The sequence below is a fragment of the Notolepis coatsorum genome (genome assembly GCF_963971535.1).
Source record: "Notolepis coatsorum genome assembly, chromosome: 6".
Classification (NCBI taxonomy): Eukaryota; Metazoa; Chordata; class Actinopteri; order Aulopiformes; family Paralepididae; genus Notolepis; species Notolepis coatsorum.
The window spans coordinates 92,015,017-92,041,838 of NC_140170.1; the positions used below are offsets into that span (position 1 = coordinate 92,015,017).

At 38.9% G+C, this 26,822-nt stretch overlaps 1 protein-coding gene across 1 annotated transcript in view; it reads right to left on the reverse strand.

The window, feature by feature from the left end:
* Positions 1 to 26,822, reverse strand: part of cdh22 (cadherin 22) — a gene marked incomplete at both ends in the record, with an annotated part of 232,963 nt that overhangs the window by 39,343 nt on the left and 166,798 nt on the right. The window contains one exon of the mRNA XM_084315683.1: positions 232 to 349. Within this exon, the coding sequence (XP_084171809.1) occupies positions 232 to 349 (118 nt within the window). The remainder of the gene's footprint in view (positions 1 to 231; positions 350 to 26,822) is intronic.

Here is a 26,822-nt window from a genome sequence, read left to right on the forward strand (position 1 = left end):
TGTTTGACTAACTCTGAACTACCTGTCTGTGCCGTGCTGTTGAGGTTGGTTTCAAACCCTAACACCACCTCTCAGCATAGCATCCCATTGGGGTGTGGGGGTGGTTAATGGTAATAGAATATACAACCTTTCCCCTTAATATGCTACCGTATATACATGATGATGTCACCCTGTCATCCACTGCGGCCTCAGTATATAGCGTGCAGTGACCTTTGACCTGTCCATCCTCACCTTTGACGTCCCAGAGGGTGAAGTGTCTGCTGCCGGAGGCCTCGGGGGCCAGAGTGAAGTAGAAACGATGGCCGGACTGGGGCTCATCTCTATCCACCACGCTGATGGTGTGGATCAGCTGAGAGAGAGAGAGAGAGAGAGAGAGAGAGAGAGAGAGAGAGAGAGAGAGAGAGAGAGAGAGAGAGAGAGAGAGAGAGAGAGAGAGAGAGAGAGAGAGGAGAGAGAGAGAGAGAGAAAGAGAGAGAAAGGGGGGGGGGGGGGGGGAGATATATATATAGAGAGATAGAGAGAGAGAGAAAGAGGGAGGGAGAGAGAGAGAGGGAGAGATAAAGTTATATATATATATATATAGAAAGAGAGAGAGATATGGGGAGGAAGAAAACAAAAAAAACAGGCCATTTAAAAACGTTTTGACTTATTGTCATTATTATCAAGTTCGTCATATGCATTACAAATACAGCCAGTGCATTTCCATACAATGAAAAGCGGGTGCCCTGGCTACTCTCTGGGCAAGATACAATTATGCAAACAGAATATACAATATACAAACAATATATAAACAGAATGTAATCTGTAATTATATACAGTACATAAAAAGTCTTCACTTACATACTCACTATATCTCGGTCAAACAACCTTCATTCATCAGATATCTGAATAAACAATATAAGTAAACCGTATACTGTATGGCGGAACAGGAGCAATCATGGGACCAAGACAATCAGTTTACACAATAGGACTTAGAGGGGGTGGGGAGGCCCATCCAGGTGATATAGTAAGGATAATCGCAATTTCCACCATCAACAGTATAATCCCCAATATCAGCATTCATAAATGTATTTTCTGTATATAATGCAAAAAAACAAATAAAGTATATTGTAAAATAAACCACATAAATGGAAAAGTAACTTGAACTAAAGGCCAAACCAGTATTAGTGACATACAAAGTATAAATGGTACACAGAAACAATATCACAATACAAATAAATGTAAATAGATCCCAGGGCCCTCATTTATCAATGTTGCGTACGCACAGATATGTGCGTAACCCGTGCGTACGATCATTTCTAAGTGTGGGACTTATCAATTTGAACATGTGCTTGACTTTGTGCTTATATTTACGCACAGCTCCGACCGTGCGTACCTGGCTCCCGGTGGTAGAATATGCAGAACATCAACCTCCAAATGCGATTAAATATTGTTTAAAATAAAAAGCGAAATACTATTATTTTGTGTGTCATGTTTCCAAATAAGATTGGTCACAACGAAATGCTTTCTACTTAAATTTGTTGGTTAGAATAGATGACCTCCATTGAAACTTCACTGAGACTAAAAGACAGTCTATTTGTGAGCTCCTGCACAGGTCTACGTGATAATAATAATAATAATAATAATAATAATAATAATAATAATAATAATAATAATAATAATAATAATAATAATAATAATAATAATAATAATAATAATAATAATAATAATAATAATAATAATAATAATAATAATAATAATAATAATAATAATAATAATAATAATAATAATAATAATAATAATAATAATAATAATAATAATAATAATAATAATAATAATAACTTCATTTTATATAGCGCCTTTCAAGAGATCCAATGTCGCTTTACATGGGGGGGGGGATAACAAAGTAACAAACATAGTGGACACGACAGACACAACATATAAATATGATGGGATTCAAGTTCGCATTTTTATTGATCACATAGGCTACATGGCACGGTCCATCGTGATATTGGAGATGGATCGAGCAATAGACTGTTACTGCACCACCTGTCAAAGCTCCATCACAAATGCAGTTATGTGAATAGAAAGGTAGTGTAATTATTGTCAAAACCCTATAAATAGCATTTGGAATAGGTCTTTCTTTCTGAATGAATGCAGCATGGTTTATATATAGCGTTATCGTTATACTACGGGGTGTACTGACTGTGCTCCGCGTAGCTCAACTCGTTATTGTTTTGCGCATGGATTGCAGAAATACGGGAAAGTTTTGGTTGTATTTGGGGGGCTTTGCCATTGTTGGGCGAGGTGGGTGGAATTTCGGGGCTGTGGGCAGAATACAAGTCATATGAACACCCACGATATAGTGTTCTTCCCCCTTCCTACTGTATAAGAAATAATTAAAAACGCATTGCAACGAGAACAGAGGTTATTTGTTGAGTTTATGTGTATTACAAAACCCTTGCAATAAATGTGTCTTAAATGAATGAAAAGCATACATGCACTGGATACAGGTAGCATGTATCGTATGGGTCAGGGGCGTAATTTGCGGGGGGGTCCCCGGAAAATGTCCCCCGCATGATTTCAGAATGCAGTATTTGTCCCCCCCATGTTTTCCAAACCGCTGCAACTGCCTCGCTACTACACAGTGCCGGCACTGCAGATTTACCCTACTCTTGGAATGCATGGCCAGATCCTCAAAGTCATACATAGGGGCGCTGTCTCGATAATGCAGTGTTATTAAAGCAGCGTGTAGTGTAGCCGACGCATGAACCAGTTGGAACTGGAAATCCGTTGGTAAAGAAATAGCGGCCTGGAATAGTTTTTGTTTTGGGACAATTCGCAGTAAAGGAATATATCTGTCGGTGATGTTGTATGCGGGAACGAATTGCAGAGAGGGAGGACTGACTGAAGTGGAGAGTGTGTTTACTTGTGTCTCAGAAAATAAATGTCTCATCTGATTTTCTTTAATAATAATAACCTGGACTTGCTGCAGGCGCAGCATATGCATCAGGATATTCTGGACTCACTGGACATTCATGTTGTCATGAAGGAGTTTATTTCCACCACTCCTGAACGCAAGACCACCTTCTGTGTTTTACCGTCTTCGGAATAGGTAACGTGTGTTATTATTTATCGCTCCTGCAGCGATTGTTGTTGCGACAGTGACACAGAGGGCGCAACAGCCAGGTGGGGTAAACTGGGCTGTGATGTGTGCATCAGAACGCTCAGAGCGCGGAGTTGGGCAGCTGTTTTGATTGAAAAGTTTGATTGAAAAGTTTATTAACAGATTGCAGAATGGGTACAGTACAGTACAGCTCAATACATACAATTGTTAAGGGGATGCAGACCAGAGAAAGACTTTCGTCTTGTTTACATCAGAGACCGTCCCCCATTTTCAATTCATCATAGTATCCTAGTGAACGAGAGTGTTGGTTATGACTGACAGACAGTGGAGCTGTTTGCAGATAGCGAGCATTTTGACGTGTTGCATGGTGGCGATGTCTCGCAGACAATACAACTACAAGTATAATTATATAATATATATATTTTATATAAAAAAAGATTATATAAAAAAAAAAAAAAAACTACCCCCCCCCCCCCCCCCCCTGTGACGTCACTGACCACGCCCCCTAATATGTCCCCCCCACCGCTGGGACCAAAGTTCCGCCACTGGTATGGGTGATATATGGCTTGTATTCTGCTTGCAGCTTCGAGGTTCCACTAATTTCGTTTTGCAATGTCAAAGCCTTTTGAATATAAGTCGGGCGTTCCCGTGTTTCTGCAGTCTATATGCGCAAAATAATAATGAGTTGAGTTCTAACAAATAACGTATTACATGCTGGGTAGGCTGATAGAGTAAACTGTCAATAAAATAGCCTATAACATTATAAAGGATAGGCTATAATAGCAGGGGTTCCCAAACTTTCTTCCCCAGAGCCCCACGATTCCTTGGAGACATAGGAATATGATATGATATAAGGTATACTAGTCCGCCAGCCTGTCGCGTATTTATCCCATAATACGCGTTGTGTCTTCTTGGTTCGACAGCGCGTTAAATTAGTTGCTTAGACCTCCGTGATCAATCTCGCTCATGAAGTTTCTCAGAGTTCGCTCAGGTTAGTCCATTATTTCACATCCCATGGGGGTGTTTCATTACCAAATATGGATAATCATGCACGAGCATTGACGGTAGGAACAAATGGTATTTATCAACACGGAGTGTGCATACGACCTGTGCACGCACGGTTGATAAATCCCGATTTTTCTGTGCGTACACACATTCTAAATTCCGTTCGTAGGAACGGAAATAGAACACTTTCTACGCATTGTTGATAAATGAGGGCCCTGGACTCAAAGGTAAGATATGTCCAGGGAGACTAAGTACCAATGGCAATTATTACACTTATAGTTCAAAGACTTGATAATCCCAATGTTTTAAGAATCTTCTTTCACACCAACAAATATATAATCAATAATATGTAAAACAGGGCCGCCCGAGTAGCGAACCATGTAATGCGCTGCGTTGCAACACGGCCGACCCGGGTTCGATTCCCGGACTCGGTGTTCTTTGCCGAATGTCTTTGTTATGGTTTGTAACCGACCTCAAACGCAACGGCACAGACAGGAAGTTCAGAGTTAGCCAAAAGCTAGGGCGTATTTATTTACAGAGTCACAAGATGGATGAGGTACAGTAATCAAACAAACGGGGATCTGGCATGTGACGATGTAGCGACTCTGCAGATACTCCCAGTAGATAGTGGTGAGGAATTGGCATGTGACGTTGTAGCGGCTCTGCAGATACTCCCAGCTTTCACTCACGGTGGAAAACGGAGAGAGAGAGAAATCAGAAACAGCCCAACGAACACACAGAGGCAGAGAGGTGACTGAGTCCAGTATTAATCCCAAGTGACTTGATCTTCGGTGTACCACACACAAGTTAGCTGAGTCCAGTGAAAAACAACACGGTATTCTTCAGTGTTATTCTAACACACAAATTAGCTGAGTCCAGTGCGAAACAAAATGGAATTCTTCAGTGTTATCCTAACACACAAATTAGCTGAGTCCAGTACCAAACAAAAACGGTATTTCTTCAGTGTTCACCAAACACACAAAAAACTGATAATCCAAAAGGAACTGTTTCCAAAAACTCACCAGAGCGCAACGCGTAAAGCGGGCAGATAACGAGGCGCAGCTCCAAACGGGGAACCAGGTTCTCCACAGCGGTTCTCCACAAAAAGGTCCTGGAGAGAAAGAAGACAGGAACAGCGACGGGGAAAGGCAGGTATATGCAGTTGTATTCCAGAACGACCCAACATCGATAGCAAGGAGGTCTGTGTATATAAAGCCTTCAGGGGCGCTAATTACAAACTGTGACAGCTGCGGGATGAGATTGATACTTGCTCCAAAAGCGTGTGGCGGGGAATGCACCAATCAACACGGCACCTTAAAGGAACGGAGCGCGTGGCGGGGAATGCATCAATCAACATAGTACCTTAAAGGAACGGAGCGTGTGGCGGGGAGCGGACCAAACCTCACAGTCTTCCCCTGCTCTGTCTCCCATTCTCTCCTCTCTCTCTCTCTCTCTCTCTCTCTCTCTCTCTCTCTCTCTCTCTCTCTCTCTCTCTCTCTCTCTCTCTCTCTCTCTCTCTCTCTCTCTCTCTCTCTCTACCGGACTGCCCGGTAGTAAAAACCAATAAAGAAAATCTACTAAAAAATAATATGTAAAACACATTTTGCCACAATATAAACAGGCATCACGTGGGTCGATGATTTGTTGGAGAAATGCCTGTCAAAATGGCATCTGCGTTTTTCATTCAAATTGCTACTCCCCTTAGATACGATGCGACAATGAGGTTTTTGCATCCAAATGTTGCTCCAAGTCTCGACTACAACTGTGTGAATCCGATTATTGTTTCCGTTTGGGAATTGTTTGTTTTTGATGAAAAAGGTGATGGGTGCGCCATCACCTATTAGGAATTCAATGTGGCCAAAGCCGCATGAGCGTTCATATCAGGGGCGGAGCTAGGGGGTGGCTACCTGGGCTCAAGCCCCGGATGTATTCTGAAAAGCCCCGAATCTATTTTTAAAAAAATAAAAAAAATAAAAATAATTTTTTTTTTTTTTTTTTTTTACAATTCATCATTGTTACATGAAAATATGTTTGCACCAGATTTAGCAGAAGCTAATTTCCATCTGTGGTCTATCCAGCTGCTAACTGTATTTGAGTGAGTTAAGTCTTGGTGTTATGGTAGACTCAGACCTAAGCTTTAAATCACAATCAACAAGTTGACAAAAACGTAATTCTTCCACCTTAGAAACATAGCTAAAGTACGGCCATTTATAAATCAAAAGGACGCTGAAAACCAGATCCATGCCTTTATCTCAAGCCAACTCGACTACTGTAATGCACTCCTTACCGGCCTCCCGAAAAAATACGATGATAACTATTTTATTGCAATGCACTATTGCATTATTTTATTCTATTTTACTAACTATTTTATTGCACTGCACTATTTTACTTTGTATCAGTGAATCATAGACGCCTGGCCATAAGAGCATTCGGAGCATCTCTGCTCTCCCACTATTGAACTTGGTGGAGCAAAGGTATGATCTTGCTCCACCACTTTTTGATTATATGAAAAATATGATATATCCCCCCCCAATATATAAATCGAACCATAACTATGTTATGGTTAACTGAGTTTTATAGTGAAAAGAGCAGCTTTATTGGTCAAGATTGAAGGCTCTATTTGCAGGAAATTGCATGTACAGGTTCATTAAATTCAAAAAAATTCTGTCGTGGAGGGGGTCGTGTCTGACCCCCTCCAAACCACCCCTTGCCTGCAAAAAAAAATTATAATAATAATAAAAAAAAAAAGTTTAAGAGAAAAAAAAAAAAAAAAAAAGGGGGGCCCATCTGGGCTAAGCCCCGGATCTCCTACAATCCTAAATCCGCCCCTGGTTCATATGTAAGTGAATACAGTGTGCAGGACTTTTCTTTGTACTTACACGTATACATCTACAATACAAACCTACAATAACCACCTAGCAGTCAAGCTGTACACTCATGTCAACATACTGTACTGTAGGTGCAGGGTGTCAAGAACACATTCAAATCAATAAGTAATAGGCAGTAGTCCATACTCGCATCTGCGCCCCGTTGGCTGGTTAATGAGTCTTCCTGCCTCAAGCTATCCTTAAAACATGTGGTGTGCGCTTTCATGCGACGATGAAGCTTTCCAGATGGTAATAAATAAACATTGCCATGGGTGAGTGTTGTCTTTAATGATGCTCCGTGCCCTCTTCCTGCACTGGATGGATCATATCTCTTCAAGCTACAATAGTTCAGTATTCTGGAAGTCAGCTCAAAGGGCCTCTTTTTCAACCATAATCCTGTCCTTCCTTTGTGAGGACATGTGCTAATCAGACATTTACATTTACATTTGGTCATTTAGCAGACTTACAAATTGTGTACAACAAGTCAGCAGGACGGGTACACCTCTGGCGGCTCAGGGTAAGTGGTATTGTTCGTCTAGCAGTGTCGAACTTGAGTGCTACACTCTGAGTGTATAGTAGTATAGATATATTAGCATAGCTATAGTAATATAGACATAGTAGCATAGTACATAATAGTAAAAGACAGTAAGAAGGCCCATACATGTTATTCCTATGGTCTAAGACAGTCCAAAAATATTACAAGATTTTATTCAATATTATTGAACATGAATAACTATCTGCCAAATCCAACAACCAGTGTGCTAAAAATCGAATTTGTGACATGACCAGGTATAACGTCTGAAGCTTCAACATACAACATTCATTGTAGACAGGAAATATGTTATAGATGACACTGAGAGGACCCAGAGGAATGTTTATGGCTATGTATATGGCTAAATTTTCTATAGAATAAAGCTCATTTTGGGTATAACTCTACCGAACAGAACAGAACAGAAGAGAACAGACCAGGTCCGTTCACCCTCAACAGAACATAATGGACCAGTAACGTCCCCCTGGATGTCCTTTCACCCTCAACAGAACATAATGGACCAGTAACATCCCCTGGACATCCTTTCACCATCAACAGAACAGAATGGACCAGTAACGTCCCCTGGACATCCTTTCACCATCAACAGAACAGAATGGACCAGTAACGTCCCCTGGACATCCTTTCACCATCAACAGAACAGAATGGACCAGTAACGTCCCCCTGGATGTCCTTTCACCATCAACAGAACAGGATGGACCAGTAATGTCCCCCCCTAAAGTCATTTCACCATCAATAGAACAGAACGGACCAGTAACAATAACATTTCATCATCAACACAGGCCTCTCAATGAGAGACCACCCCCTCTCACAGCTTTCACTCCAGTCGACATCGAAAAATGTCACTTTCCCATCATCTCATTGGTGTGGGGTGTTTGGAGAGAGCACTCTGTGCTACAGATAGTGTGGATGCAGCTCAGTAGCAGAGAGAGAGACTCTTTACCCATATCAGATACAATACTTAAATAAGTGACTATGCAAGTTAGAAACAGATGAGTGTACTTTGGAGGTAGGCAGGGAGGGGGGGGGGGGGGGGGGGGGGTTACATCGAGGCAGGCAATCTCCCCCTAAATCCACCACTGGCTTTTCTCATTACTGTATAGTCTTGTCAGAATGGGCTCATGGAATTCATTTAACTTTTGGAAGTCAGCGAAAATACTAATGTTAATCTCCCAAGCAATGCTCTTTTGCTTTTCTCTAATTTGCTTTCCTTTTTTTGTTGCTGTTGTTAAGGTCGAAAAGTTATCTCGTTCATACAAATAATCTATCTGCAAGTGTTTGTTTTTTTTGCTTTCACACAACCCACGAGAGAGAGAGAGTGCTCACAGACACCACGAGTGATCTAGCATCTACCTCACAAAGACAAACAGACCCCTGGATCTCCTGGGATCAGCGAGATCACTCCTCAGGCTAGAGGGTCAGACTCACGATCACATGGCTGGCAGGGGGATATACATCAAACCATTACTGTATCGGTCACCTCTATTATAAAAGGGGGCTTATTTGAAATGCTAAACATGGTGGTTTGCTTATAGCAGCACATTAGATTCTTTCTCTTCTCCTCATCCACCGCTCTTCCTCTTCCCCTCGCTCACCGTGAGTCACACTTCCTGCGCATGGGACTATACATTCGCCAGTAAGAATAGCTTTTTGTCAAGATTCAGTTTCATGGCACTTTGCGAGCGTCTGAAGGCTCGGGGCTGCATTTGTCGCAGAACATATAAATTACAGAATAAATTAATTTGTTGCCGTTCTAATGCCATCTCAATTGACTAAATCTGTGCATCGGTTCTCGAGTTACATGCCGATATGTCAGGCAACTTTTTACGCACGCGCATCAGATTATCATCCTGGACTCCCGAGGCTCCAGAATTCAATCATCCGCCAATTGCAAAAATGATTGGTCAGCGTTGTAACTTGTAGCCAACAATGAGTGTAGCTTTCCAGTGATATCTCATGTGTGTGTGTGTGCGAATCAGGGATCTAGGTGAAAATTGATAAGCGAAGACGGGATCAAGTGATAAAAATCCAAATGAATTTACTTGGATGAGGAAATGGAGAGATGGAGAGCTTTTTTCTTGGCACACGGTTTACCCGGATGTCTCTAGAACAGCGTTTCCCAAACTTAGGGTCGCGACCCATTTTGGACCCGTTTTTATTGGGTCGCCAATTGGCAGAGTAAAATGCATAACACAGGACTCGAAATACCTCCTCCTCCCCCCTCCCCGAACGTCCCTTTTCTGTACATTCGCTAGTTTGTACACTCGTGCCTTGTGAGTTGACAGTGACCTTTCTAACCAATCAAACGTGAGCTTGATGGCTTGTTTACCGACGTCACATCCGCTATCTTTCTGTCCCGACGTTAGCTGCTATAACGATTAGCTAATGTTAGCTTAATAACGTTAAATGGGATACAAATATGTGTAACTATGGAAGGAGTAAGCCGACCGCTAATAATAAAACCCACTGCGGCAGCGAGAGTGGGACCACAGAATAAAATAAAGTTTCGAGAGGAGTGGTAGTTTGGAGATAGCGGTGTTTCAAGAGACTCGCTACAGTATGATGCTGCGCTGTTATCAGTTGTTCCGTGTGCCGCAAGTATGTCGAAAAGAAAAACAGATACAACACGTCTGTCATCTGTAGTAAATCAATGAAGCTGGAATCCATTCGTGACCATGAACAGAGCCATTGTGAGTCACATTGGCTGCATGTCTGTGTCCCGGATTCAATCGGAGCCTCTCTCAAATACTTTATAACAACCTGCCGACTGTACCAAGATATCAGACACATATACTTCCCATGAATTGCAAACACCCAAAGACAGTTTGAAAACATGACAAATAACGGAAAACTCCCATACCTACTGGGTGGAGTACAGCAATGTGCAACTGTACAGAAAAGAACATCCAATGGAATACAACCACCATAAAGGCTGTCAATCATGCACGTATTCCTGCACTACCTGTACTGTACTGAACTTTATACAATGGCATGCAAATTTCTCGTTTCTGATTGGCTGAAACAGTCAAGTTAGGGAGCTCCCGTAGCTCACCGCATATCTCGGCGCTATTTCTGCGTTGGGGAAAACCGTGCTCGTCACGGATCTGGGGGACACGAGTTCGATTCCCGGACCCGCCGTCATTTCTCAGAATGTCTTCCCCTGCTCTACATCCCATTTCAACCTGTTTTTGTCGGTCATGCTTGACCAGAAAAGCGATAAACGTTAAAAAAATGCAAAGAAGTGACCCAGCAATTGTCAAATCTCTTAACTCTGGATATACCTGTACACCCCTCTGTATTACTGCTGAATGATGTCTTTGAGCATGCAGTACCTCCACAGCTAAAGAGATTGGTTTTATCCGGTATCACAGTGGCTAAAAAGCTGATAGCATCACGATGGTTTCAACCGGAAAAAATGTGCCGTAAGGTCTGGATTCTTACATATCTCGATGTGATTTATCAAGAAATATCAACAGCTAGAATTTTGGGTCTCAATTAATCCAAAATGGCAATGTGGTTAGAAGTGGTGGAGAGAATAAAAGCCAGCATATAATGGTAGTGTCTGGTTAGGAACAAATTATAATGGTTGGATTATCCAATGGGGGGTCCGGGAGAGGGGGGTACGAGCTGGAGCATATGTGTATTTGTATATCCTATTGTGTGTTGTCATGTTTGTTTATGTGTTTGTTTAAAAAATAATACAAAAATAAAATACAAAAAAAAAACGTTAAAAAATAAAGTAAAAAAAAAAAAAAAACAGTCAAGTTAGACGTGGTTATTTCTTATAACCAGTGATGGGAATAACAGCGTTATAAATAACGGCGTTACTAACGGCGTTAGTTTTTTCAGTAACAAGTAATCTAAAGGATTACTCTTCCAATCTTAATAACGCTGTTACCGTTACTGCCAGACAGATCTCTGCGCGCGAGGCAATACTGTTCTTCCTTGTTAGTATGCAGCGCGCGAGACAAGCGCATACATGCTGACGATTGGCTGAGGTTGAGTAAAATGTCATGGTAAGCCAATCAGAGGTAGAGGTGGGCGGGTGTTCGAAAGCATCCAGAGTCTGACACACAGCGACAACACAAGCGACTCAGTCAACCGAGAGACTGCGGGTCCGTGTACGTTTTGATAGTTTGTTTGGCGAGCCCAAATAATCCAAAACTAATCCAACAAACAACACAAGCAGGCAGTCAACGGTCCATGAGCGTTTTTTGTTCACTCTTGTGTTAGTTGTGTTGCAGCGCAGGGCACTACAGTAGTGGAGGCTCTACTGCCTTATCAACATAGTGCTGCTCTTCCTGGTTTAATAGCACAGTCTTCAGGTGCTCAGAGTGAGATATATATATATCTGTATGTCATGCATGTCTTAAATGTCATGATTAGATTAGATGATTAGATTAGATTCTTATATCTGTATGTTGTGTATGTCATAAATGTCATGAATTGAAAATGGGGGACCCTGATGTAAACAAGACGAAAGTCTTTCTCTAGTCTGCATCTCCTTAACAATTGTGTGTATTGAGCTGTACTGTACTATACCCATTCTGCAATCTGTTAATTAAAATGTTCAATCAATCAATCAGTATATATTTGTTATTTATTTTTGGTATAGTACTTAACAAGCATAATTTAATGTTGCCCAGTTGTGGCCTGTTGAGGGGCAATACATATCAAAAGTTCCAAAACATCTATTGTGTTTGTATTTGTATGATCCACTATATAAACATAGTAATTATAATATCTACATGGCATTTGATTGGAGGCTAGTCTCACTTTGTCCCACAGCAACATTAAAATAGTTTAGATTTGTGTATGTTGTTTATGTAAAAAAATTACTTGAAAGTAACGCAATAGTTACTTTCTGAAGTAACTAGTTACTTTTATAATTTGTAACTGAGTAAGTAATTTAGTAACTTTTTGGAAGAAGTAACTAGTAACTGTAACTAGTTACTTTTAAAAGTAACTTGCCCAACACTGCTTATAACCCACGCTTGTGATCCCAGAACCCGCCCACAACCGAATTACAATCACTCCGCCAGTTCGACTTTTTCATAGGAAAAGCCAAGATGGCGGACAATAATCTTTACGAATGGATGTGTTGAAAGCGCCATAATGACTAATTCAAAAACGATTCTGTCACGGCGAATGTGTTAGTTTCTTACACAATGTTGGATTATGTAATTGGTGGGTCATCATGAGTAATTGTGGAACAAAATATAAATCGCGGGAAGTCTGTTGTTAGATGCCATTCGTCAAAAGGACATGCATTTCACTGTTAATAAAAGATTTCAAGCAATCAATCAATCAAACCAATAACACACGCTCACGTGGAGGTGCGCTGTTGTAAGTGAGCGTGGGTTATTGAATTGATTGATTGATTGAACATTTTATTAATGTCCGCCTTGTTTCAAACTGGTTAAGACAGGCGAAATTATAGCCATGTTCTCGCAGGCTCATCTGCGCAAAAGGTGCAGAAGGTTCTGAGAATTCTGTTCCAGCTAAGAGGCAAAATAACGACCCAGATACTCTTTTCACAAACTGCACTATAACCGGGAATGTTACCATCAATGTAAATAAACCATAATCACCCTAAAAAACAGTACTGTATTTGTAAATCTGGTATGTCATAAATGTCTGGATGTAGCAGTACTGTCTATCTGTATGTCATGTATGTCATGTTATGATGAATTGAAAATGGGGGACCCTGATGTAAATAAGACGAAAGTATTTCTCTGGTCTGCATCCCCTTAACAATTGTGTGTATTGAGCTGTACTGTATTGTACCCATTCTGCAATCTGGTAATAACATTTTCAATCAATCAATCAATCATTCCAATAACAACCGCTAACTTCATAATTCATCTGTATCGCAACCGAATCACAGATTTCGTCGAGGCAGGTAGCATTATGTCGGAAAAATGAAATGAAATAAACAAATGTGAATTAAAGAAGTTAAAACGAAGTTTAACCTATTAAATTGTTTAAAAAGCCTATAGCCAATGATGTATTTTAACGCGACTGGCGAGGACTGCGAGGAGGGGGAATTGAATCGCAACCGTGTACAAGCAAAACTTTGACTGTAAACGGCGTCTAACCTGACTGCATAAACGCAACGTCCATTATGCTTCAATTAATGTGTGTTTATTGTATAGCAATAAGGTTGGATGAATTCGGCAATTGTATAAAGATGTAAGCACTGTCTATCTGTAATACAATTTTCAATCAATCAATCCCATAAGACACGCTCACACACGGTCTAACGACCACCCCTGGCATGGTCTAATTCTCATAACCCACTCCTGCGTGTGATGTAATGCTTAACTGTACATATACCTGACAAACAAGCACATACCTTTAAATACACTTGAAAGACTGCTGCTGTTTCTAAACGTTATATTAAGTTATCTGAACAATTCTATGATTTCTATGACATTTTTGGATTGCTCATCTCCAGAAGGTAGAGTTCTCCTGCTTGGCTAGGAAAGCTGTAGATGTGTTAATTCAGTTTGGCACCACATACTTATGTGAATCTGGGTTTTCTACTCTAGCATACGTGAAAAACAAATACAGAAACAGACTAAATGCTCAGCATGACCTCATAATAGCACTTTCAAAAACCAAGCCCAGAATAGATCTGCTGGTTGAAAACTTCAACCAGCCACATACCTCTCATTAGATTTCATTGTGCCATAGATGAAATATTATACCCCTTCAAGCATGTCAGGTCCAGTAGAATTTTTGTGTGTTGTCATGTTTGTTTATGTGTTTGTTTAAAAAATAATACAAAAATAAAATACAAAAAAAAAACGTTAAAAAATAAAGTAAAAAAAAAAAAAAAACAGTCAAGTTAGACGTGGTTATTTCTTATAACCAGTGATGGGAATAACAGCGTTATAAATAACGGCGTTACTAACGGCGTTAGTTTTTTCAGTAACAAGTAATCTAAAGGATTACTCTTCCAATCTTAATAACGCTGTTACCGTTACTGCCAGACAGATCTCTGCGCGCGAGGCAATACTGTTCTTCCTTGTTAGTATGCAGCGCGCGAGACAAGCGCATACATGCTGACGATTGGCTGAGGTTGAGTAAAATGTCATGGTAAGCCAATCAGAGGTAGAGGTGGGCGGGTGTTCGAAAGCATCCAGAGTCTGACACACAGCGACAACACAAGCGACTCAGTCAACCGAGAGACTGCGGGTCCGTGTACGTTTTGATAGTTTGTTTGGCGAGCCCAAATAATCCAAAACTAATCCAACAAACAACACAAGCAGGCAGTCAACGGTCCATGAGCGTTTTTTGTTCACTCTTGTGTTAGTTGTGTTGCAGCGCAGGGCACTACAGTAGTGGAGGCTCTACTGCCTTATCAACATAGTGCTGCTCTTCCTGGTTTAATAGCACAGTCTTCAGGTGCTCAGAGTGAGATATATATATATCTGTATGTCATGCATGTCTTAAATGTCATGATTAGATTAGATGATTAGATTAGATTCTTATATCTGTATGTTGTGTATGTCATAAATGTCATGAATTGAAAATGGGGGACCCTGATGTAAACAAGACGAAAGTCTTTCTCTAGTCTGCATCTCCTTAACAATTGTGTGTATTGAGCTGTACTGTACTATACCCATTCTGCAATCTGTTAATTAAAATGTTCAATCAATCAATCAGTATATATTTGTTATTTATTTTTGGTATAGTACTTAACAAGCATAATTTAATGTTGCCCAGTTGTGGCCTGTTGAGGGGCAATACATATCAAAAGTTCCAAAACATCTATTGTGTTTGTATTTGTATGATCCACTATATAAACATAGTAATTATAATATCTACATGGCATTTGATTGGAGGCTAGTCTCACTTTGTCCCACAGCAACATTAAAATAGTTTAGATTTGTGTATGTTGTTTATGTAAAAAAATTACTTGAAAGTAACGCAATAGTTACTTTCTGAAGTAACTAGTTACTTTTATAATTTGTAACTGAGTAAGTAATTTAGTAACTTTTTGGAAGAAGTAACTAGTAACTGTAACTAGTTACTTTTAAAAGTAACTTGCCCAACACTGCTTATAACCCACGCTTGTGATCCCAGAACCCGCCCACAACCGAATTACAATCACTCCGCCAGTTCGACTTTTTCATAGGAAAAGCCAAGATGGCGGACAATAATCTTTACGAATGGATGTGTTGAAAGCGCCATAATGACTAATTCAAAAACGATTCTGTCACGGCGAATGTGTTAGTTTCTTACACAATGTTGGATTATGTAATTGGTGGGTCATCATGAGTAATTGTGGAACAAAATATAAATCGCGGGAAGTCTGTTGTTAGATGCCATTCGTCAAAAGGACATGCATTTCACTGTTAATAAAAGATTTCAAGCAATCAATCAATCAAACCAATAACACACGCTCACGTGGAGGTGCGCTGTTGTAAGTGAGCGTGGGTTATTGAATTGATTGATTGATTGAACATTTTATTAATGTCCGCCTTGTTTCAAACTGGTTAAGACAGGCGAAATTATAGCCATGTTCTCGCAGGCTCATCTGCGCAAAAGGTGCAGAAGGTTCTGAGAATTCTGTTCCAGCTAAGAGGCAAAATAACGACCCAGATACTCTTTTCACAAACTGCACTATAACCGGGAATGTTACCATCAATGTAAATAAACCATAATCACCCTAAAAAACAGTACTGTATTTGTAAATCTGGTATGTCATAAATGTCTGGATGTAGCAGTACTGTCTATCTGTATGTCATGTATGTCATGTTATGATGAATTGAAAATGGGGGACCCTGATGTAAATAAGACGAAAGTATTTCTCTGGTCTGCATCCCCTTAACAATTGTGTGTATTGAGCTGTACTGTATTGTACCCATTCTGCAATCTGGTAATAACATTTTCAATCAATCAATCAATCATTCCAATAACAACCGCTAACTTCATAATTCATCTGTATCGCAACCGAATCACAGATTTCGTCGAGGCAGGTAGCATTATGTCGGAAAAATGAAATGAAATAAACAAATGTGAATTAAAGAAGTTAAAACGAAGTTTAACCTATTAAATTGTTTAAAAAGCCTATAGCCAATGATGTATTTTAACGCGACTGGCGAGGACTGCGAGGAGGGGGAATTGAATCGCAACCGTGTACAAGCAAAACTTTGACTGTAAACGGCGTCTAACCTGACTGCATAAACGCAACGTCCATTATGCTTCAATTAATGTGTGTTTATTGTATAGCAATAAGGTTGGATGAATTCGGCAATTGTATAAAGATGTAAGCACTGTCTATCTGTAATACAATTTTCAATCAATCAATCCCATAAGACACGCTCACACACGGTCTAACGACCACCCCTGGCATGGTCTAATTCTCATAACCCACTCCTGCGTGTGATGTAATGCTTAACTGTACATATACCTGACAAACAAGCACATACCTTTAAATACACTTGAAAGACTGCTGCTGTTTCTAAACGTTATATTAAGTTATCTGAACAATTCTATGATTTCTATGACATTTTTGGATTGCTCATCTCCAGAAGGTAGAGTTCTCCTGCTTGGCTAGGAAAGCTGTAGATGTGTTAATTCAGTTTGGCACCACATACTTATGTGAATCTGGGTTTTCTACTCTAGCATACGTGAAAAACAAATACAGAAACAGACTAAATGCTCAGCATGACCTCATAATAGCACTTTCAAAAACCAAGCCCAGAATAGATCTGCTGGTTGAAAACTTCAACCAGCCACATACCTCTCATTAGATTTCATTGTGCCATAGATGAAATATTATACCCCTTCAAGCATGTCAGGTCCAGTAGAATTTTAAAATAAGTCAGTAAAAATGTATCAGAATGTTGCTCAATGCTGGGGTTTAAGGTTGAGGGACAGAGGGAGGGGGTAAGAAATGGAGAGTTGAAAAAGGGGTGATAAATAGAAAGGAGAGTAGAACATGTTTGTTAATTTAAAAGTCTATTTCCACCGATTAGCTTTAGTTCTTATTTATTTATTTATTTATTTATTTATTTATTTATTTATTTATTTATTTATTTATTTATTTATTTATTTATTTATTTATTTAAAATGGAGAGTTGAAAAAGGGGTGATAAATAGAAAGGAGAGTAGAACATGTTTGTTAATTTAAAAGTCTATTTCCACCGATTAGCTTTAGTTCTTATTTATTTATTTATTTATTTATTTATTTATTTATTTATTTATTTATTTATTTATTTATTTATTTATTTATTTATTTATTTATTTATTTATTTATTTATTTATTTATTTATTTATTTATTTATTTATTTATTTATTTATTTATTTATTTATTTATTTATTTATTTATTTATTTATTTATTTATTTATTTATCCACTGTCATTTCAGTGTTGGTGTATAGGCTATATAGTGTATTTCAATATAAGTTTAATTGATTAATGATATATTCGAAGGAATGCAGGTTTATATCAAACAAAGGTCTGTCCCATTGTATACTATTAAAACAGATATGTAACAAATAAGAAATACAAATTCCACAGAAGGCATTAAATAATTATTATTTTCAATCATTTCACAATAATTGCATAATTGTGTTTGAATATCTGAGTATGTATATATGAGCTAGTTAGTGCGCAGACAACTAAACTACAATTTAGTTAAAGGTATCCAATCGAGTTTTTTTTATTATTAGTTGCTGAAATTGGCAATTGATTGTGTATTACAAGAGTGCACTGGATGCGTGTAAACATGCCCTTGTGCTTCAATGTGATTGGTCAATATGATCGCCCTCGAAATCTCGAAACAAGCTAAGGAGGTCAGATTCATTACAACTTCACCAAAACCAAAAGTGAAACTGAACACAGATGGGATATACTGTAAATATTGCGAAAGCAAAGAAAACTGTGGAAATTGACTTTGTAAAGGTTATATGTGGTAGGACATTTAAACTGTTCTCTGTTGGGTACCTTTAATTTTTGTGGTTCAAAAACATCTACAGCAACTGTGACAATTTATGTAATACCTGCCAGCACATGCCAATGTTAGCCAATTGTTATTATAATTTATAAATATAAATATTATGATACTAACTTGACATTTCCATTGCTGGCAGTGCTCAGAGAGGGTGCACTAAAACAGTTATAACAAATCAAATGATACATCTGTGGCTGGAACAACAGGACTCCTGGAATTAACATTCCAGAATACGCTTTGTCTAACTGAATTAATCAATGTACTGGTTCTTTAAGATTTGTGCAAAGAAACTAGTCTACATCAAATGTATTTTCTCATTTCAATCTAATTATTTCTTCCCTTGAGAACATGCTGTTTTTGGTGGGTGTAGTACAAATTCTAAATAAATTACTTCCTTCACAGCTAAACCCATTTTCCATTATACCGGTAGGTCCCCTTTAGGTAGAGTCTGTAATCTATAATCAAACGTATATACTGTGAATTTCTCCAAACAGAGCCTGCGGGTTGGACAGCAACAACAAGTGCAATGCCAAACAAGGCATTACAGATATCCTCTTTAAGTGTAACATTGTGAAGTGAGTCCTCCAGAGGTCTGAAGGAGTAGTATGGCCTCTCTGCCACAAGGAAGCAGGAATATGTTTGCTTTGTGGTATTTACTTGTGGTACAGCAGGCAATCTTAAAGGGGAACTATCTTATAAATGGCCTTTTTCAGTGTTTAGCATTGTTTCCTAACTATGTGGACTTATATTAATAGGATCTATGTCTCTAATTCTCATATTGGCGCATTCTTCCAATTCTCCTCTCACAATATTCACCCTCACTGAACTGAGTCATCTGAAAATGTGCATATCTGTGATGTCAGAGATTTCTCAGCTGCATAATAATGTGGCAGTTGATGTGGCAGTTGGCACCAGGCCACACAGTGGTTGGAGCCCAGCCTCAAAACAACTTAAGGGGGGACAGCACCCCCTAATAGGGAAAACATATACTTGAATAGATATCATGAAACTTTCCCAGTTTGTTATGTACATATAAACTAAGACAAAATATATTACAAGTTTTCTGAATTTTATGTTTATATATGCAAATGAGGCACTTCCATATTAAATATGTGTACATTATGGATGCAATCAGGCAACATGAAGTCAAATAAACAACTAAATGTGTGTTATTGACATTTTATTGTCACTAGTTTCATAGAAGACATGTTTAGGAAGCAAAATATAACAAAATCTCAATATCGTCGAAAAAAAGCAAAAAGGCAATTTTGGGGGTGCTGTCTCGCCTTAAGATATTGAGGTAGAAAAATGCTGTTTTTGAGTACTTGATTAGAAATACAAAACAATGAATTATTTTGAAAAAAAACTTACAGAGGTGTTCCATAGACTCACAGGAATTGTGTAAAAGTGGCCAAATAGTGAAAGAAATTGTAAAATAGTTCCCCTTTAACAAATTACAGCCTGTGCTATTGCTGTGTTGTAAGGGGCCGTTTTTGTAATTTATGATACAGGTCCGACTCATTTATAAATGTCTTAGGCCAGGTGTCATCACATTTCTAAAATATGCCAGGGAATGTTCATACATGTTTTGTTTTTTTTATATATTGAATAGGCACATAAATGCATATATTCAAAAGCCAATTCTCCCTCAGCTGAAATATTCAATACAGTCCATTGTCATGAGCATGTTGAGCATATGATATACAGTTTGTATAGTGTTGCACAAATATAATGTGCCAACTAAATTAATCCAGGGCAAAATACAAGATGACACAGAAATGCATGTTTTGGATCCAACAGATAAGCCAAGCTAAGCTTCAATTTATCATTATTAGGGCTGTCAAAGTTGATGCGATAATAACGAGAAAACGTCATTTGTTTTAACAGCATGCATCTTTTGAACACATAATGTACATTCTGCTATGCTGTCCATTTGCCTGACCCAGCTGCCTAAGTATGCTGTGCTTTGTGTGTGTGTGTGTGTGTGTGTGTGTGTGTGTGTGTGTGTGTGTGTGTGTGTGTGTGTGTGTGTGTGTGTGTGTGTGTGTGTGTGTGTGTGTGTGTGTGTGTGTGTGTGTGTGTGTGTGTGTGTGTGTGTGTGTGTGTGTGTGTGTGTGTGTGTGTGTGTGTGTGTGTGTGTGTGTGTGTGTGTGTGTGTGTGTGTGTGTGTGTGTGTGTGTGTGTGTGTGTGTGTGTGTGTGTGTGTGTGTGTGTGTGTGTGTGTGTGTGTGTGTGTGTGTGTGTGTGTGTGTGTGTGTGGAACTAGGGGAGTTGTCCACTTCCAATGGGCTGCTGTGCAGTGCTGAAATTTGCACGAACTGAACAGCCTTTTATTCTTGACATTAGCTTGGCACTACAGTGGGCTTAAATAGCAAGCTTATTTCTGTCAGTGATATCACTCAGTAAAACCTGGTTAACCTGTCAACCTCGGATGTTACAGCTTTCATTTGCAGGCCTTGATGTCAGACAACAACATGTTCTCATCAGAAAAAGTACAATGGGTACTAATGACCATGTTAATGAGCGGATAGAACATTTACAGAAGGTATTCGATTCTGTCAGAAAGAGACGCGAGTGTAAACTGGGATGTCTGGAAGCAGACGGCAATGGATAAAGAAAAAGGTATTTTGAATGGCAAGTTCACATTCTAAATGGAAAAACGTTTATTTCCTGTTGCATTGTTTGGTAATGCAGTAAGTGACAACAGAGACCTTTTCAGAAGTATTCTGTTGCTATTCCGTTGCTAGGGGAACAGCTTTGGCCCCTGTTTATTTCCTGTCAGCAACTGTTTTAACAAACATTAAGAAACAGGAAAAACAAAGAGGCCTATTTAGAATGCTTATGTTGTCAAGTTAGAAAATGTCTATACGAAGGTATCACAACCAATGGCAATGATATATTCTGTTGAAAATTGGCCTTTAGCTGCGGTACATTTTGAACAGATAAAAAAAAGTGTGATTCATCTAAATGAACTATGGACAATCATGTGATTAATTGCGATAAAAAAATGTCATCAATTGACAGCCCTAATCATTATATTTATGGTTTGAGTCCAAACCTTTGACCATATAAATGTGTCGTATATTCACATACATTGTTGAAGAGTTTGTTTGTGGATGGAAAATATGTTGGTCACTGTTTAATTTTTTGAAATTTATATATACATTTTTTGATCCACTTTTTCTCCTTATTTTTCTATTTTTCTCCCATCCCAATTTCGCTGTTTCCAATTCTCCCCTCCCCTGTCTTGAACGTTGCTCACATATGCCCCCCACAGGTCGGTCATAGGGAGGATAGAAGCCTTGCATCACGTGTCCCCTTCGGTACACGAGGAGGCAGCCTGTCACATCTTTTCACCTGCCAGCGCGGACTCTCATTGGCGAGGTGTAACGTGTGGGAGGCTCACACTACCCCCGCCATTTCCTGTCTCTGCTGTGCAGGCGTCCCCCAACCGACCTGTAGGAGTCGCTGTCCACAACGTCCTGATTACCACCCATCGACTTCCACCGCTGACTCTGCCAATTGAGCCAGTATGACGGCCGGCCCAAGCCGGAGGCAACGCCGACAGCCGGATTTTAACCCGATGTCTCTTGCGTTGGTGACGAGTGCAATGTCCGCTGCGCCACCCAGCCACTCCGAAATTTATATATTTCTTTATAATTCTCTTAACCCATTGTAAATAAGAATACAGCTCTGAATTACTACAAACAAACCCCTTGCAGCCATGAAATACAACACATACAATTATAAACCTGCTGTCTAATGCAATTCATCATATCAAGTGCTTAGTCAATCAGCTAGAGAATAAAAATGTCTCCATTCTTATTTTTATTTATTTATGCTTTGGTGGCGGGGTGGTCCGTTTTTTTTTCTCCAATGTTTGGGTCACAGATTGGGCCTTTAATGGGCAGGCAGATACGAGAACGTAGTAGATAAGGTGAAAGAGATAAAGAGTCTTCTCTATAGAGCCCAACCTCTACTGATTTAAGTCTAATGTCACTGACAGCTCTCCTTCCACACCTCTCTCTCTCCCCGTTTGCTCCGTATCCGACACCATCTACTTTCCACAAGCAAGAGCATCGGACAAACCCCCCTCCCTAGCCTACCCTCGCTGAATAAATCAACAACGCTGCGATGCTATGCCATGTGTAGTCGATTTTGTAGTGAAATTAGTTATTCAAGTCCCATGTTTGTCTATGGGACAGGGAATATTTAGGGGGATATAGCAGATAGATGCCACATAGAAGTGGTGATATCGTTTGAAATAATTGCATTTTTCGGCAACAGGATGGTGAGCACTTCTGCTCTGGACATTATTTCAGAAGACCCCCTTATAGTTAATAAACCTAGAAAAGCCATACATTTCCTGAATTCCCTAGGCCTCTAGGTTGTGGTTTTAAAGTTTCATGATATGATTATCCTAAAGGTCACAATAGGTAATTTTATACAGTGAGGTCAATTTTAAAAAAGAAAAGAAAATGGTGTCACTACAATGAAATAGCTACTATGGGGACTTCACATATTTATACAATTGGGCTCACTGGATCCACAATAATCAAATGTTTGTGTCATACCCAATTTCCAGTCATACACAACTTATGCAATTCCAAGACTGTTGAGGGACCCCAGTATGCAGAAAATGTCAAATATGTGACCCGACACGGTCTAGATCGGATTGTGCCAGCAATGAACACAAAAAACGTTGCGCGATTCAGAAATAGGTCAAAATAGAAATATTGGCATTTTTGAGTGCTTTGAAATGTTCTCCATCTGTTTCCTTATTTGCAAAACGTAATACAACTTGTAAATGTGTTTAATTCTTGTTAGATTGTCCGACAGTATGTATTCCGAGGCACTGTAAATAACTACATTCGCCTCAGAGGGGTGTGGTTAAATACTCTGGTCTCAAGTGTGGAGACTACCTTGTTGGCGGTGTGAAACATTAACCTCTTACTGTAAGCCCGGAGCCCTATTTTCTGAAAATCCGCCTAAAATACATACCTAAGTAAATGGAATATTGCTCCACTTCTACAAGGTCCATTTGCATATTCCTGGGCCCTCATTCATCAACGTGACTTACGCACAGATATGTGCTTAACCTGTGCGTACGACCATTTCTAAGCAAAGTGTGGGATTCATCAATTTCAACTTGAACTTGACTTCGTGCTTATATTTACGCACAGCCGGGAGCATGCGTAGCTGACGCCCAGTGGTAGAACATCGTTACTACGGCATAAGCGCTCCTCAGTTCTGCATTAGTTTCAACGCGGAAATAAGCTTCCGTGCATTAGTGTTCAACTTCTGTATGACCCGTAATTCATTATAGTTCATTGTAAAATAGCGACAGTAGTGTAATTATAACAGGCTCACACGCGAACAAGAGGTTGGCCTGCTTGTTTGGCACAGGGGGGGCAGACGCAAAACACCAACCTCCAAACGCGATTAAATATTGTTTCAAATAAAAAGCGAATTATTTTGTGTGTCATGTTTCCAAATAAGATTGGTCACGAAATGCTTTCTACTTCAATTTGTTGGTTAGAATAGATGACCTCCGTTGAAACTTCACTGAGACTAACAGTCTATTTGTGAGCTCCCGCACAGATGTGATAATAATAATAATAATAATAATAATAATAATAATAATAATAATAATAATAATAATAATAATAATAATAATAATAATAATAATAATAATAATAATAATAATAATAATAATAATAATAATAATAATAATAATAATAATAATAATAATAATAATAATAATAATAATAATAATAATAATAATAATAATAATAGCTTCATTTTATATAGCGCCTTTCAAGAGACCCAAGGTCGCTTTACATAGATAGGGGGGGGGGAATAACAAAGTAACAAACATAGTGGACAGACACAACATATAAATATGATGATGGAATTCATTCAAGTCCTCTCCACCCTCGGGTCTTTGCCACCGGCACGGTCCATCGTGATATTGGAGATGGATCGAGCAATAGACTGTTACTGTAGCTGTCAAAGCTCCATCACAAATGCAGTTATGTGAATAGAAAGGGATTCCACTCAGTCAATGTTGCGATGCGCATTTGCCTGATACATGTTGTTGCTGCATGCCAGGAGGAAAGCGATGCTGAATGTTTTCAATTCATTAAATAAAACGGATACTTTTTGCATGGGTTTACTGACTGTCATACAAATAATCAACCAACTACATACTGTAACTTTTCAGTGCACGTTCTTATTTACATTGTGACAACAGCCTTGTGAGTTCCCGCAGTGACCCGCACACAGACATGATGGAATTCAAGTTCAAGTTTGTATTGATCACATATAGGCAGGCTACACATGGCGTATAGGCTACATCATACATGGCAGTGATATGCATTGTTCTTGTATATGCTCTCGTATTATTGTTTATATAGGCTACCCAATACTGACATCAAAATAGATTGTATGCCTCTAGAAATCATATGCAGCAGGTAGAAAATTGACGGAAAATCCGTCGCGATTTGGAATAAAATTGAGGAGAACTTTAATCCCTAGGTATTAATCAAACAAAACGGGAAAAGGCAGTCATATTCCAGCACGGTTATAATGACACACAACCAACGCCAAACAGTGGTCAACGAACGGTCTTTATTAGTATTTTGAGCTGTCCAGGCAGAATTGCAGCAATGGTCTTAGGGAGCCGTTGATATCTGACATCACCGTGTACAAGTCCGCCTTTTATTTATCCCATAACACGCGTTGTGTCTTCTTGGTTCGGCAGCGCCTCAGTGAACAATCTCCCATGGAGTTTCTCAGAGTTCCGCTCGGGTCAGTCCATTATTTCACATCCCAAGGGGGGTGTTTCATGACCATATATGGATAATCATGCACGAGCATTGACGGTAGAACAAAGAGGTATTTATCAACACGGAGGAGCATAGGACCTGTGTACGCACGGTTGATAAATCCCAATATTTCTGTGCGTACACACATTCTAAATTCTGTGCTTACGTGTGGAAATAGAACATTTTCTACGTCACGTTGATGAATGAGGGCCCTGGTATCTAGGGACATCTATGGACCTCAGTGAATGTATTCCCAGTGTCAGAAATGTTGTGTCTATTACTAGGCTTGAATTATGATTTTTCTTTGCATATTTGACAGTGAATAACACCATGCTAATAATTACCAGACATGAAAAACTGCCAATGATCTCATGCAGTACCTTCTTGAGATCACGTTTAAAAGAAATCTAAGGAAATTAATAAAGGGAAGATGATTAAACAGAAGGTTTTGTAGATACAGTACTGAATTCTCCCATCCGGACCAATGCTATTTGAAATATTATTATAGAATATATAGGCTTATAAATTACCTTATTATAGCCAATTCGCACATATATATATATATATATATATATATATATATATATATATATATATATATATATATATATATATATATATATATATATATATATATATATATATATATATATATATATATATATATATATATATATATACATATATTATCTTTCAAATGCCCGAGTTCAATTTGGATTTAGTATCACCAGGCATGCATAAGAACAGATAATGAATCTACGGTAAATACAGTAGCTTTTTTATTTTTATCAGGGTGGCACCATTTTGAAACTAATTTCAAATCTAATTGTTGCTACATGCAAAAAATAGGGAAGATAAACTAACTGTGCTTCGGGTTTATTATCCCGAATAATAAGAGATATAAAATAAATTCATACCGAAGTAATTAGCTTGAAACCCCATAGAGGCCCTTGAGAAGTGTTGTTCTGAAAAATTCCAACACTCATTGAAATATACAAAATGGCCGCAAAAAAACTACAATTCCCAACGTTCAAATTTTCCAAAATGGTGACTTTCGTGAACTAAACTAGACCAAAACAAAAATGAAAATAACACTTTAACCTATTGGTAAACTAACGTATTGATGATAATATACATTATAACTGCTGTTGTGACATGGTTATGATTTTTATACTTGAATACGTTTGAGAAGAAAAACGATAGGCCTACTTTTGTCAGACAGTCTGGAGAGATTGATTTATGACGTGATGTCATTTTGGGACCGGTACCGGTCCCGTCGGGCTTAAGAGGTTAATATCTTTGGAACCGTTTGTGTTAAATTGTATCTGAATCTCTCCGTAGCCTGGCTGGCAGTGCGCATAGATTCCGTGTTCAGTCCGCGAGTCAGACTGAAGGTGCATTTCTCTCTCCAAACGTTACACTAATAAAAACTAACTGGATAGTTGATTTAACTTAATAAGTCTGCTATACGCTTAATTTATGCCAATAACGTTCAGGTTTGTGG